The 13,635-nt window shown below is 34.7% G+C and overlaps 2 protein-coding genes across 2 annotated transcripts; both read left to right on the top strand.

Moving 5' to 3' along the window:
- The first annotated feature begins 3,384 nt into the window (after nucleotides 1–3,384).
- On the top strand, nucleotides 3,385–4,014 carry LOC148611368 (protein CFDP2-like). Its single transcript, XM_088595246.1, has one exon. The coding sequence runs from the start codon at nucleotides 3,385–3,387 to the stop codon at nucleotides 4,012–4,014; it is 630 nt and encodes a 209-aa protein (XP_088451372.1).
- A 47-nt stretch (nucleotides 4,015–4,061) lies between these two features.
- LOC148611367 (uncharacterized) lies at nucleotides 4,062–5,882 on the top strand. Its single transcript, XM_088595245.1, has 3 exons — nucleotides 4,062–4,275; nucleotides 4,747–5,172; nucleotides 5,275–5,882. Exons 1-3 carry the CDS (start codon nucleotides 4,062–4,064, stop codon nucleotides 5,880–5,882), a joined length of 1,248 nt encoding a protein of 415 aa, XP_088451371.1.
- Nucleotides 5,883–13,635: the final 7,753 nt, after the last annotated feature.

Genomic DNA, 13,635 nt, shown 5'->3' with positions numbered 1-13,635 from the left:
GTAGTATGTTTGTATGTGGCATTACCTTGGGTACACTTGTCAAAATCCAATTCCTTAACAAGGCAATTAGGTAATGGGCTTTACAAATACAATGTTGTTTGAAGCTTTGTCCGGAGGGACGATTATGTATTTTTATACCCCACGCAATGAAGTTGCGAATGGTATAATGTCTCTTACCCGTCCACCCGTCCGTCCGTCAGTCAGTTTATCTTCACCTTTACGGACTTGAACGTAGAAAAATTCACAGAAATAACAGTTTTCCGGACCTTTTTCTAAATGTTTGCAGATATCGACATGATTTTTGGTATATAAGTTCATCATGATAAGTTACAGCTCAAGTGTAGGTTTCGTTCTGCTCCGATAATTTTTACTGAAATTACGGGCCTTGAACTTCACAGAAATTACAGTTTTCCGGACTTTTTTTTCTGAACGCTTGCATATATTGACATGATTTTTAATATAAAAATTCATCATTCATTAGGAGTTCATTCTCAATTACCAGTGGTAAACATGAGCAGAATGACTGTAATTAAAGTAAGAAGAAGCACAAGCACAAGTCAGGGAGGATTTCCGTAATGGTTTGATTCTACAATGTCTTTTTTTTTAAAAGATAATTGACTGGAAAGAGTGTATAACTAAAATATAAATACGAGAGTGTCGGAGAACACCAATATTTAACGAGTGTGCAAACTTGTTCCGCATTCCGCTCACGAGTTAAATCTGTAACAAGTTTCCTTGGGTCCGTACCAGGTCGAAGGAGGAAAGGAAAAGCGACTAATACCCTCCATACAAAAGGTATATAAATTTCAATATCAGTAACTGAGCCTACTCTGAACGTTTTCTCTAACATTATAATTGTGCACGTAATTCCACGTGACTTTTTGACCAAATAACTGTATCAGACTTTCGTAAGACACAAGTCGTTTCTAGGATTCTTTAATTATTTATTGAATGCTAAATTTAAACACCAACTACAAAGAAACAAAAAAATATATAAATATAAGCATGTATTCATATATTGTCATAATACATAGACATTAGGTATAAATTATATCAAATTAATAACTTCGAAAATGAAATATGAAATCATTTCAGTTACAACAATAATGGAAATTTACAGATCTTCTGATATTACAATTATACATGTTATGCGAAATTCATTTAAAACAATAAGATAAGGAATAATATAAAACATATCGTACCATCAGTGTGACGAAGTGAATTAGCGTAATATATGCGTCATGGATTTACATCGTCTCTAAATACACAGATCCAATATAATCCTATATAAAAGAAATCATACGTCTTATTGTTAAACAAAACAAGCATTTACAGAATAAACAATTCAGACTAAATAAACATTAACACTTTATATTCAGTAGCAATATTTATACAAAGTACTATATAAGAACTTTAGCTATTACTATTGAAATACATAAAGCATTTATCTTGCTAAATTAAAATCCAGAAATAACTTTACAATAAAGTTACAAAAGTTCAAAATTAGTACTTACACAGTAACAGTATATTCCAGAAAATAGTAGTTTATCAATCAGATCCAAAAAAGGCACTGACACAAGTTTTTCAAAAATGCACAGTTTATAAAGCAAATACAAAAACCAGATAGAACTAGATATTTAACATAAGACAACTCAAAATGTCTAAATATTAAAATTAGAAAAACTGACCATGTCTATATATGGTTATAACCTTGAGGTTTATAAAAATACCCAAAAAGTATTCCCAAATAAGGATAAACAGAAGACAGGTTTAAGTGTTCTAATTAGAATAACACTAAACATACAAAGTGAAAAACAAGGATGAAAACAGCTCATTAACTCAGTCAACTACGACCAAGTTTACCTGCAATTAAATGTAGTATTAATTATCGAATGTAGGACGGAAAGTCACAGGACAAAAAGTCACAGGATAAAAAGTCACAGTGGAAATTGAGGACAAAAAGTCACAGGACAAAAAGTCACAAATCATAAAATGTTGATAATTTTTAAGGCAAATATGAAATAGAAAATTTTTTTTTAATTTTTGGGGGGATTAATTTTTAGTTTTGTATTTGTTTTTCAAATAGTTTTTTTCAATTATGGTAAAATAATAAGAGTTTTGCTAAAGTTTAAAGGCAAATATTTAATTTTTATGAAAAAGGTATTAAGATTGTTTTGAAGTATCATTTTTTTCTTTTTTGTTGGATATACATTTGTAGAAGTGAAATTTCCAGTAGTTTTTTTTTATGACCAATGAATGTGCTACAAAATCTGTATGACTTGATAGGAGGTGCATAGTGAAAGTTGTGAGTTTTGTTTGACCAATCAATGTGTGATTTTAAAGATGTATGGCTTCCAAAGAAATGCATGAACATCTGGACAGACCTGCATGTACTAATTAAAACAAAAATCTAATTGCTAAATAAACAATATGGGGGTGATAGTTAGTAATTAGTTTTTACAACATTTAACAATTTATAATCAATGAACTCATGTGTTTAAACAAAATGCTCAAAGTGATATTGTGTGTTTAAAGAAAACCTTGCTAAACTTTTTATTTATTGACTTTCTGTGCTTATATTGTTGTTTGTTTATTGTTTTGTATAAAATGTCTATGGTGCTATATAAAGTATTGTGACTTTTTGTCCTATTCATGATTTGTGACTTTTTGTCCTGTGACTTTCCGTCCGTTTACCTAATTATCTATGTGATATAAAATAATAAAGTAATTAGATTGCTGAGTGTGCTAGTGATTATTATCACAGAGATTGGATATGCGCCTAGTGCAGGGGGAGTCGAAGACTCTACTACTGCCGCTGACTAGCCTACTTGTAGGTGAAAAAGAAAGCCGAGTGCGTAAGTATTTCTTGTCAGTACAAAGCCTCTACCAGTCTAAGACCTCTACAGTGCCTCCTCGCGACAGCACACGGTAACTAGGGTCTAGTATCCTAGGCTAAACTGTGGAGGATCTCGGAGTATCAAGGACCCTAGAGATGCAGTGTGTAGACCCATCGGCGTGTGGATACACCCTAGCACTCATCAACCTTGATCCAGCTATGGGTTAAATAGCATCACACTACTGCCTTGTAGAAGGCTTTGGACAGTCAAAGGCTATGGGAGAAAACCCAGACAGAAAATCCGTAAAGATGGTACTCGTTAGCATGGTGATGCATCCATCTAAGGGAAGGATCACCCTACAGAAAATCTACTGGTCCTCCAAGTTATGGGGGTTAAGTTTAGTGCTAACAACCCTAACTTGTAAAAAAGATATGTTACGGAAACAGCAACGAAGAAAAAATCTACAACTGTGGAGGAGAGCCCCCACCGCACCAACAGTGGAGCTTTAATGACTGTAGGTAGAAAAAGCCGAGAGGAGACTACCAACATGACTAGGGAGGCCCTCAACATGGTAAAAACCAATACAAACATCGGGTGTTGGAACGTGAGAACGATGTATGCAACAGGCAAGCTCGCACAGATAACAGCTGAGATGCAACGGTACAAACTACAAATTTTAGGTGTCAGTGAAAGTAGATGGACAGGATCTGGAAAGATAAAAACAACAACAGGCGAAACAGTACTATACTCAGGAAGAGAAGATGGGAAACATCAGGAGGGTGTAGCCATCATTCTAAAGAAAGGAGTAGACAGAACCCTGATGGAATGGAAACCAGTCAGCAACAGATTGATCATGGCTAGACTGAGGGGTAAACAAGTTAATATGACGCTACTTCAGTGCTATGCTCCAATAAATGATGCCAGCGATGAAGACAAAGATACATTCTATGAGCAACTTCAACAAGAGTTAGATCAAACCCCACATCATGACATCAAAATAATCATGGGTGACCTGAATGCAAAAGTAGGCAATAACAACTTGAACTTTGAAAGAACTATGGGTACACATGGATGTGGTAGTATGAATGAAAATGGTGAAAGATTAACTGACTTCTGCAACATCAACAACTATGTCATTGGAGGCACACTATTCCCTCATAAGATATCCACAAGTTAACGTGGTATTCACCAAACTTAAGAGACATAAATCAAATTGACCACATCATGATAAATGGAATGTGGAGACGATCTTTGCTAGATGTAAGAGTCAAAAGAGGAGCTGATGTAGAAAGTGACCATCAACTTGTTACAGCAAATATCAGAATCAAGCTCAGAGCAGCTGGAAAGAAAGTTACAACCACTCGTTATGATACAGAAAAACTTAACATCTTGAAGGTAAAAAATGACTTTTCAATAACACTCAAGAATCGCTATGAAGGTTAAATATCTTGGAAGATGTTGTGGATGATATTGATGAAAAATGGAACAAAATAACCGACATATATACAAAAACAAGCGAAGAGTGTTTAGGTTTGCGACAAAAGCAAAAATATAAGGACTGGATAACACCTGAAACTTGGAAAACAATAAATAATAGAGGAGAGATTAAAGCCAAAAGAGATAAGACCAAATCACCTCGGCTAAAAGAAAGACTCCAACAAGAATACTGCTCAATACAAAAAGAAGTTAAGAAACTAGTTCGAACAGACAAACGGAATTTTAGGGAAGAGCTAGCAAATAATGCAGAAGAAGCAACACAGAAAGGAGAACAGAGTAAATTATACAAAATTACAAGAACTATATGTGGGAAGAATAGATCATCTCCAAATTTACCTGTCAAAGACAAACAGGGTAACATATTAACCTCAGAAAGCGCTCAAGGAAAAAAGGTGGACATAACATTTTGAAGAGTCACTTAACAGGCCACCACCTTCTCAAGAATCGGAAATTAAAGATGCAGAATTAGAGCTTGACATAGATATAGAACCACCAGAAATATCTGAAGTCATAACAGCAATCAAAAGTCTGAAAAGTGGCAAAGCACCAGGTAGTGATAATCTCAATGCAGAACTCTTTAAAAACGATCCATACCTATCCGCAAAAATTCTCCATCCCATCTACCAAGATATCTGGAATAAGACCAAAGTACCAGATGAGTGGAACAAAGGAACCACCATAAAATTACCAAAGAAAGGGTCATTAAATGATTGTAATAACTGGCGAGGTATTACTTTGATTTCTATCCCAAGTAAGATACTAGCCAAAGTTGTCATCAAAAGAATTACAAGATCTGAAGATGAACTATTGAGAAAAGAACAAGCTGGATTTAGACCAGGTAGAGGCTGCATCGACCAAATTTTCACGCTACGCAATATTATTGAGCAGAGCACTGAATAGCAGAGACAACTCTATATTAACTTTATATATTTTGAAAAAGCTTTTGATGGCATACATAGAGAAAGTTGTATAGTTACAACTGATGGAGGTGCGGAGAGCGACATCCACCTTAGACTCTCAAGAGCAAGAGGAGCATTTAATGGCTTGCAACCTGTCTGGAGATCAGGACAGTACACTATCCGCACCAAACTAAAATTGTATAACAGTTGCGTCTTGCCTATCCTGCTTTATGGGTCAGGGTGCTGGAGGATAACAGAGTTAGACCAACACAAACTCTCAACCTTTCACACCAGGAGTCTGAGGAGGATCCTAAGAATATTTTGGCCTCTTAAGATCAGTAATCAGGACCTCCTTAATAGATGCCAACAAGAAGACATGGCCACCATCATTATGAAACGAAGATGGAAGTGGTTAGGACATGTCCTGCGAAAAGACCCAAAAGACAACACAAAAACAGCCCTATTCTGGACACCTGAGGGAAAACGCAGGAGAGGACGCCCAAAGATCACCTGGGGACGCACCATTGAAGCAGAAGTCAAAGAACATAAGAAGACTTGGGGCACATTACAGAAACTTGCCAATGATAGACAAGAGTGGAGGAACTTCGTTGCTGCCCTACATGCCAGTGGCGTAAAGGGCAGTAAGTAAGTAAGTAAGTAGATTGCTGAAATAAAGATAAGAATGATTAATTTACAAATCATATAAAATAATCATAATCATTCTGAAATATGATAAAAACAATTAATTGTCAAGAAAAGAACACATATGTATGATAATATACATGTACATGTATGTACATATAGAGGCTGCAAATTCAAAGTTTAGTTAATAATCTGAAATGGCATTGTACATTTCAAATGCAAATAAATATTTATGAAATCAAATTTAATAAAAACAACACATAAAATCTAATACGGGCACATGACTATTCGCCAAAGTAAAACAAACAAAGGATGGGTGCCCCTGGGGCTTTATTTTACCTACTTAAATAGTCGGGGGAAAATTATTATTAATTCAGAAGAAAACTCAGTAATAATGTAATTAATATTGTACATTTTCAATTTTATTAAAAGTAAAAGTAAAAATTGTGAAACGAAAGTTCAAAAACAGTCTGGAAGGCTATTCAGTGAACATATTTTACAGTGAGATCCAGCGTTAACCAATAATAATATTGATACTGGAAGTGTGCATTAATTTTATTTTTTTCTACAGGAAAAGGGGTTTTTGTTATAGCAGGATCTCTATGTCTATTTATTGAAACTCTTTAAAAATCACGCTTAAAATCGCTACAGAAATGTCGAAGTCCAACTTTACTTGTACATATATCGTGTAACCTAGTTTACTATCAATCCAACCGTGAATCCTAATTACACCATAACGAGCGGAGTAGATATATCAATTAAAGAGCTTTCATCTCTACTTTATGCCAATGAATGGTCATTTTTATCAAATAAAGTCTGAAATAATCTATTCTTTTATCAGATGTCGATTTTGCTGTGAACATGCATGCAACACAGTACGCAAATGCATCAACTTTGAACCGCGTCACTGTCTTTATAAATTATTCCTTTGAATGATCAATCCAATAGTTTTCAATCTTTATTTGTTTTAGTATCCGTATATATCTCCTCAATGACCTACATTAGGATTAACTTTTGCGTTGAATTATAAAAAAAGAGAGGCTTTGATTGAGCTCATATAAGCATTAGTGTATAGAACGTCTCCAGCTTATTTAGCTTGTAATAAATGTCGTGGACAAATTCTATTCCCTAATGCGACATGGCAAAGCATTTTGTAATATCAAGCGCATTAAAGCTGCATCACCTGTCATTTCCATAATTTTTTGGTTCCTGTTGAAATATGCCTTAACTTTGAATTTTTTTTTTTACAAAATAGTACTTTTCCTGTATAAATTCATTTGATATACACAAAAAATGAATTAAATACACGAAATAGGTGTCTTGCAAGACAAAAATAGACCTAGATAAATTCGTGTGCATTGAACTTATGGTGACCTTAATCCGCGCATGTGCTGTAAGGGTCGATTCCTTAAAAATAAAATCGGATTGAAATGCGAAAGTGGTTAATCAACGGCAGGGAAGCCCGACAGACTGAAGCCGTGAACGTTCGAATATAACGCAAGGATCCTTTTTGTAATTCACGTATTGTGATATAAATATCAAAATATAATATTATGGTGAGTTATGGTAAATGTAAACAAGACACGTGCTTACCTGTGTATCTGTTATTGCTATTTTTTTCAACCAAGGTAAGAATATTTTTAACTTGGATGAATGTCCTGTCGGCAATCTTCGGAAGTAATGGCGAAAAAGAATTAGATAAGAGCTATCGATCTTCTTTGATTAAAGAGTAATCAAGGGAACCAAGGTTATAGCGGTAATCAGAAGAATGTAATCCAGGGACAAAGACCACACATGGAAAACAGACACACACAACAAAGCACATGAAGTAACTAAAATCATTCCTACAAAGTAACAAAAGCAAATGAGCAACTCGGACTCCACTAAAGATAAGCTGGTCCATTGAACCATATTTGTTGAGACTGCCAAATTTCTTTAGAAAATTTATCTGTAAACTCAGATGTTCGAAAGTAAAAATACCGGTAGAGACTGGTAGCTGGGTTGGGGTACCACGAGATGAAGGTTTCTGTCATTTGTGTACAGAGAGGGTAGTTGGGGACGAATTACATTATTTGTTTTTGTGTAATGTGCAAAAGTTACTGAAATCCGTGATAAGTATATTTCGGCATATTATATAAATAGACCATCCAAAGAAAAGATGTACGGATTGTTGACGTTGTGCAATAAAAAATTGGCATTGTTTGTCGAAGATCTCATGAAATTACTATAACTTACATTCAGGAATAATAAGATTCCATCTGTCTCTGGTAACATGTTAAATCCACTTGCATATAAGGTGTCTGAGCTCAGATTTTAGCACGTGCTTCCTGATCATGAATAGTTTTATGAGTTATCGATCGTGATTATGTTGGTCAGTATATTGTTCATACAATGTTTGCTTTTTGTATGAAAATTTACTATTTATTTGTATGAATGTCTACCTTCTCTGTCATTGTTGTATTGTAAATGTGTTAGTTATCTGCCTTTTGTTACAGTGTAATACCTGTCAGAGAGTATTAATAAAACTTTAAAACTTGAAATAAAAACTGGGGGCATGGACAGGGTGCACCGGTAGGGTAAGCGTCCTCTGCTTTTCTAAAAACACCTGCCGAGTTGCTCATAAAAAGTCGAATCCAGGGTAAACGAAAGAGGAAAGGAGAACTATGACACGTTGAACAAAGCAGTTTTCAGTTGGTGCAGATGGATACACCATAACGATTCACGAGTTCATGATGACTACCATAAAATTTCTGTTGTGGTGACTTCAATCTTGTAGCAACATAACCCTGTTCCAGAAGCAGATGAAAGGAAAGTTGACAATACGGAATGAAAAGTAATCAAGTTTGTCGTATAGTTTGGTCACAGTAAGCAGGATCTTCATCTTGCTCCACGAAGGCGATGTCAATTCATCTTACAAAGATGTTGTCCGCAGTGAAGGATGGACAGCAAGCTAGTTGCAATACCACCTACTCTCGTAGTCCCATTACTTAAAAATTCTAAAGATTTTTGCTGTTTCGAACAAAATATTTTTCTAAAACATCAAAGTAGGGCATTTTGTGCTACATAGAAAAGCAGGTTTGCGATATGCTTGATTTCCTCATTGATAATATTTTTGTCACATTTTGAGGAGCTAATGGTTTCAACAAGTTGCCATTCCAATGGGCACTTATTTCATAATTGATTCGCTACGCTAGAGAAAGTACAAATTACTCTGATATCCTTGTACGTATCTGATATCTGCGTAACAGACTCGTGAATCAGGGGTATGAGAAAATGCGTCTTAAAGGTTCTCTTACCAAATTCTTTTTTTAAACATCAGTCCTTGATTGAAAAATATTCGGTTTCTTCTAAAATAATGAGTAATGGGTTTTTTTTGTGAATCGTTCTTGGAGCTGATGTGACCGCTGATTTACCGATTATGACGAAATAACATGCAAATGATAATTAATCACCACTAGTATATTCACGCTGCAATAGAAAAGGGAGTTTTAGCGCCGTAAAACCTAGATTTTACCCACCATTTCGTTTGAAATGCTTGTACTAAGTCAGGACCATTGTGGTACCAGTTGCCCAGGTGGTGTAATATCTATTTTGCCAGATTTCCTTTGGACTTGACTTGATTATGTTTGGATTAGTGTTCGGTAATTTTGTTGTTACCCTTATTTCACGACATAATTAACTGTCATCTCTTTTGTTATAAAAGTATACTAAAAATTGTTACAGTTTATTTTCAAATATTACAAAATAAGATTGGATAAAAAAACTGTTATTTTGATCTAGCATTGAAGTGTGTCAATACTGAGCTTTTCTCCCCATCAATGTGAGTGCATGACGAATACTGAAAATTCAGAAAGCTGCAGGTTTTAAACTCCCTCCGGGAGAAGAGCAAGAAACTGAGAGATTACCTATTCTGGAGACTCTCACTGAGAGCGGGAGAGTAAACACGTATTTAGGGTGCATTTATTTCAAACTTTCACATTCATTTACAACTATTCATAATCAAAGTTATAATGAAAAGGCGTCATTATATCAGAACTTCGTAAATATTATAGGCATTGTTCATTTGTGCTAAAGGTGATTACTTTATCAACAATATTTTGTACATGTACGTGCTTACTATGTTTTACTTATTGTAATTAAGAAATATTAAATTCAGCAGAGATTTGTCTATCTGTCTTTCTGTCTGTAGAGATAAGTGACTTGTGATTGCTTATCTTGCACTAATATAATAGTGCATATACTACATGTAGTTGAGGAGGCAACGGTAACACACGATTTGTATATTTGTCTCATCTCTATTGATTCTATTTTCAGCGGAACAGACTCTCGATGATCACCAAATTTTATATAAAAAAAGTGTGTTTTTACTTATGTCAATGCTTGTTGAAAAGCGCTTTTTTACGGAACTGGAGACAAAATTGACTGGTTGGTGCGTAGAAGTAAATGTACAAATGCAAACATTCTTCACAAGAATAAGTACGTGACTGAATTAATTCGTGACTACCCAACGAAATCATTCCCCCAACACACACATTAACGTCGGGAACTGAAGATACATTTTATATCTTAATGCTTCTTCAATTTGAAGTTTCAATGCTTAATTTATGCTTAAGAACATTTCTCTAGCTGATTCTAGAATGAAAAACTATAAAATAATAAAACTATGATATAGTAATAAAACTCCTTTCACCTTGACATCTATCTATTAATAGACATAACAGATCCAGACCAAACTATAGTAATCAATAATTGATCAACTTCAAGTGTGTCATTGACCAGGTTCTTCACTTAATGTCTAACAAATAGCGTAAAACTTAACTGTTTTTTACTTTATTCAGCATATACTGCTTAGATAGGCATATTACTTTGTTTACTGTATTTATAAACGAAAACATATCGTCTGATTTCGTTAAAAAAAATGTTTTAATTAAAAAAAAATGGAAAAAAAAGTTTTATAAACGGAGATAATTTCATTTCTAAGCGATACAGGGCCTTGTGTACCCTCATCCGTTATAGAGTGTCGCTGGAAAACAACAAAAATTCAAACAAAAAAAAACATGTTCTGAAAAATTTTGCCTTGAGTAAGAGCTGTTACTAAGGGATCTTTTACATGCACAGGGCGCGATATTTCCCTGTACAAGGGAACTCGAATCTAACGTCCTTATCCGACGGACAACATAGAAATTTACAATAGTTAATGTTATAATAACTTCAGCATCAGCCATATATGTGGTACAATACACGGTAGTGAACAATGACGAATAAAGACAACAGTCACATGTTTAACTTTACACCGTTCCTACAGTATATTTAAAAAGTAAAACCATCGCGTTAAAAGTTACTTATCAATTACAAATTCGTCCTTTACTATTTCTACCACTATGTGGACCGTCTTAATAAATCCTTGTCACCTCCCTGACACGTCTTTAGGCTAAAAACCACTAATTCCACTTCCCATAGGCTTCTATGCTAATTTCACAATATTCAATGGCTTCTCTGGACTTTACCTTAACTTTAACCTGCAGATGACTATATATCAGCATGATTCTACATATGTCAGCTCACAATCCTCAGAATGGCATGTGGGGTTAGCAGACTTGCAGTGCAGTACTGGTCACCGGAAGTGAAGGGTCTATAAATAGCATGGGAAATCCCAGTGTTTTCACAAGATAGGGGTATATTTAAAAATCATTATGGAGATTAGGCTTCACATCACAAGAAGCAAAATGCACCTATAAAATGTACAGAAATGTTTTTCCTTTCAGAAACTGTTTCAATTTTTCAAATAAGATGAGAACTTTTTTCACAGCACTATGAGGAACAGGGGTAATTTTTGCGTAGGACTATTTTTGCGTACGTTCCGAATGCTCATTGGTTGAATTGGTGGTCTGTAACCTAAAGAGTCACTTTTTGTCTTAGAAAAAATAAAGAACTATACAGGTATCTTCATACACACATACTGAATGCATTTGCAAAGTTTCAGTGAAATGTGACAAGCACTTTTTTAAATATTTGATTTTTAAATATAGGGTAACCAAGTTGTGCGAGCAAAAAAGTGACAATATTCTACCATACTTAAATGCATTAAATATTTGCAAAGAACTTTTTCTGACTTTTCAAATAAAAAATATCAATCACAACTTGTTTTTTAACAATATTAATGAAGAAATAGTTTTAAAAGTAATCATTTTCTGAGAAATTGGTCTATTTCTAAAAATTTATTTCTGACATGCCTCCCCCTTTTTCTTGATCACATGTCAAAAATCCTAAATCTTTAAATTTTCACAAAAGGTGATATATTTGGCTTTAAATTTGTAAATACAGTGTTTTCACATTAAAACATGACCAGTAAAGGGCACCTAAAGCAAAAAAAGTGCTCAATAATGGATTTTCCATGTTGCCATAGGGGAATGCTTATATGGCCTTAACCGCAATAATGAAAGTGAGTTTTTCCTCATTTCTAACCTAATTTTTGCTCAAATCTACACAAAACTTGATTTCAAGTGCTTATTACTACCATGTTTAGGTAAATATAGCCCTCAAAGTTTAATATTTGATATTTTTACTAAATTTTCTACACTTTTTACAAGATAGGACATAAAAATCAGCCAAAAAGACCAATTTTCCATAATTTGGACCTATAACTTAAAAAAATGCATATTTTGAAGGATTTTTGTAGTGTATTCCTCTCATGGCAAAGTTAACAAGATCTTCAAGTAGTTTAAAGCTATTTCAAGAAACTTTTCATTTTGCCATGGCTTCAACTTAAGGCTAAAAACCACTAATTCCACTTCCCATAGGCTTCTATGCTAATTTCACAATATTCAATGGCTTCTCTGGACTTTACCTTAACTTTAACCTGCAGATGACTGTATATCAGCATGATTCTACATATGTCAGCTCACAATCCTCAGAATGGCATGTGGGGTTAGCAGACTTGCAGTGCAGTACTGGTCACCTGAAGTGAAGGGTCTATAAATAGCATGGGAAATCCCAGTGTTTTCACAAGATAGGGGTATATTTAAAAATCATTATGGAGATTAGGCTTCACATCACAAGAAGCAAAATGCACCTATAAAATGTACAGAAATGTTTTTCCTTTCAGAAACTGTTTCAATTTTTTAAATAAGATGAGAACTTTTTTCACAGCACTATGAGGAACAGGGGTAATTTTTGCGTAGGACTATTTTTGCGTACGTTCCGAATGCTCATTGGTTGAATTGGTGGTCTGTAACCTTTATAACTTCAATTTCCGAGTTTGGCCACACTTTGGGCATTTTTCATCACAGTTGCAATGATTGGAGCACATTTCATCGCAGCTTTTTCATAATGCTTTACCTCCTTGATATACCAGTGGCGGATCCAGAGGGGTGCAGCGGGTACGCGCGCCCCCTTTTTTTTTATTGGAATTATAATTTTCATTTGTAAAATTGACAAAAATGACAAATGATGTCATATCACCCCTTTTTTAAGGAACCTCGGCTGGCACGCCCCCACATTTTAAAATGCCTGGATCCGGCCCTGCTTTATGCTATAGTCGCAGGAATCTTCTTCGGTTGAAGACTTTTCAGAGCAACAAGGTACTTCTTAATTTCTTTTACTAATATTTTCTTTGGCGACAACGAAATTATCCTTTTGTTCGTTGAATTTCCAACAGGAGAAGACAAGGTTGGTTTTCTTATCACCCTTTCTATTTACAGTCCCTTGTCATTTGCAGTTGTTGGCGTCACCTTCGGTTACACCGCTTCATCATCTTTTTC

This window comes from Perna viridis, chromosome 7 (assembly GCF_037379345.1).
Source record: "Perna viridis isolate PV_CMFRI_1.1 ecotype Kerala chromosome 7, ASM3737934v1, whole genome shotgun sequence".
NCBI lineage: Eukaryota > Metazoa > Mollusca > Bivalvia > Mytilida > Mytilidae > Perna > Perna viridis.
Note: the sequence above shows the minus strand (reverse complement) of the source record. Positions and strands in the feature narration are given on the sequence as shown.

Excerpts from the sequence above, each read along its gene's own strand:
- LOC148611367 (XM_088595245.1), top strand. The coding sequence starts at position 4,062 with ATGATAAATGGAATGTGGAGACGATCTTTGCTAGATGTAAGAGTCAAA. Across the intron at positions 4,276-4,746 it reads ACTCAAGAATCGCTATGAAG|AGTCACTTAACAGGCCACCA; the intron begins GTTAAATATCTT and ends AACATTTTGAAG. Across the intron at positions 5,173-5,274 it reads ACAAGCTGGATTTAGACCAG|CTTTTGATGGCATACATAGA; the intron begins GTAGAGGCTGCA and ends ATTTTGAAAAAG.
- LOC148611368 (XM_088595246.1), top strand. The coding sequence starts at position 3,385 with ATGACTAGGGAGGCCCTCAACATGGTAAAAACCAATACAAACATCGGG.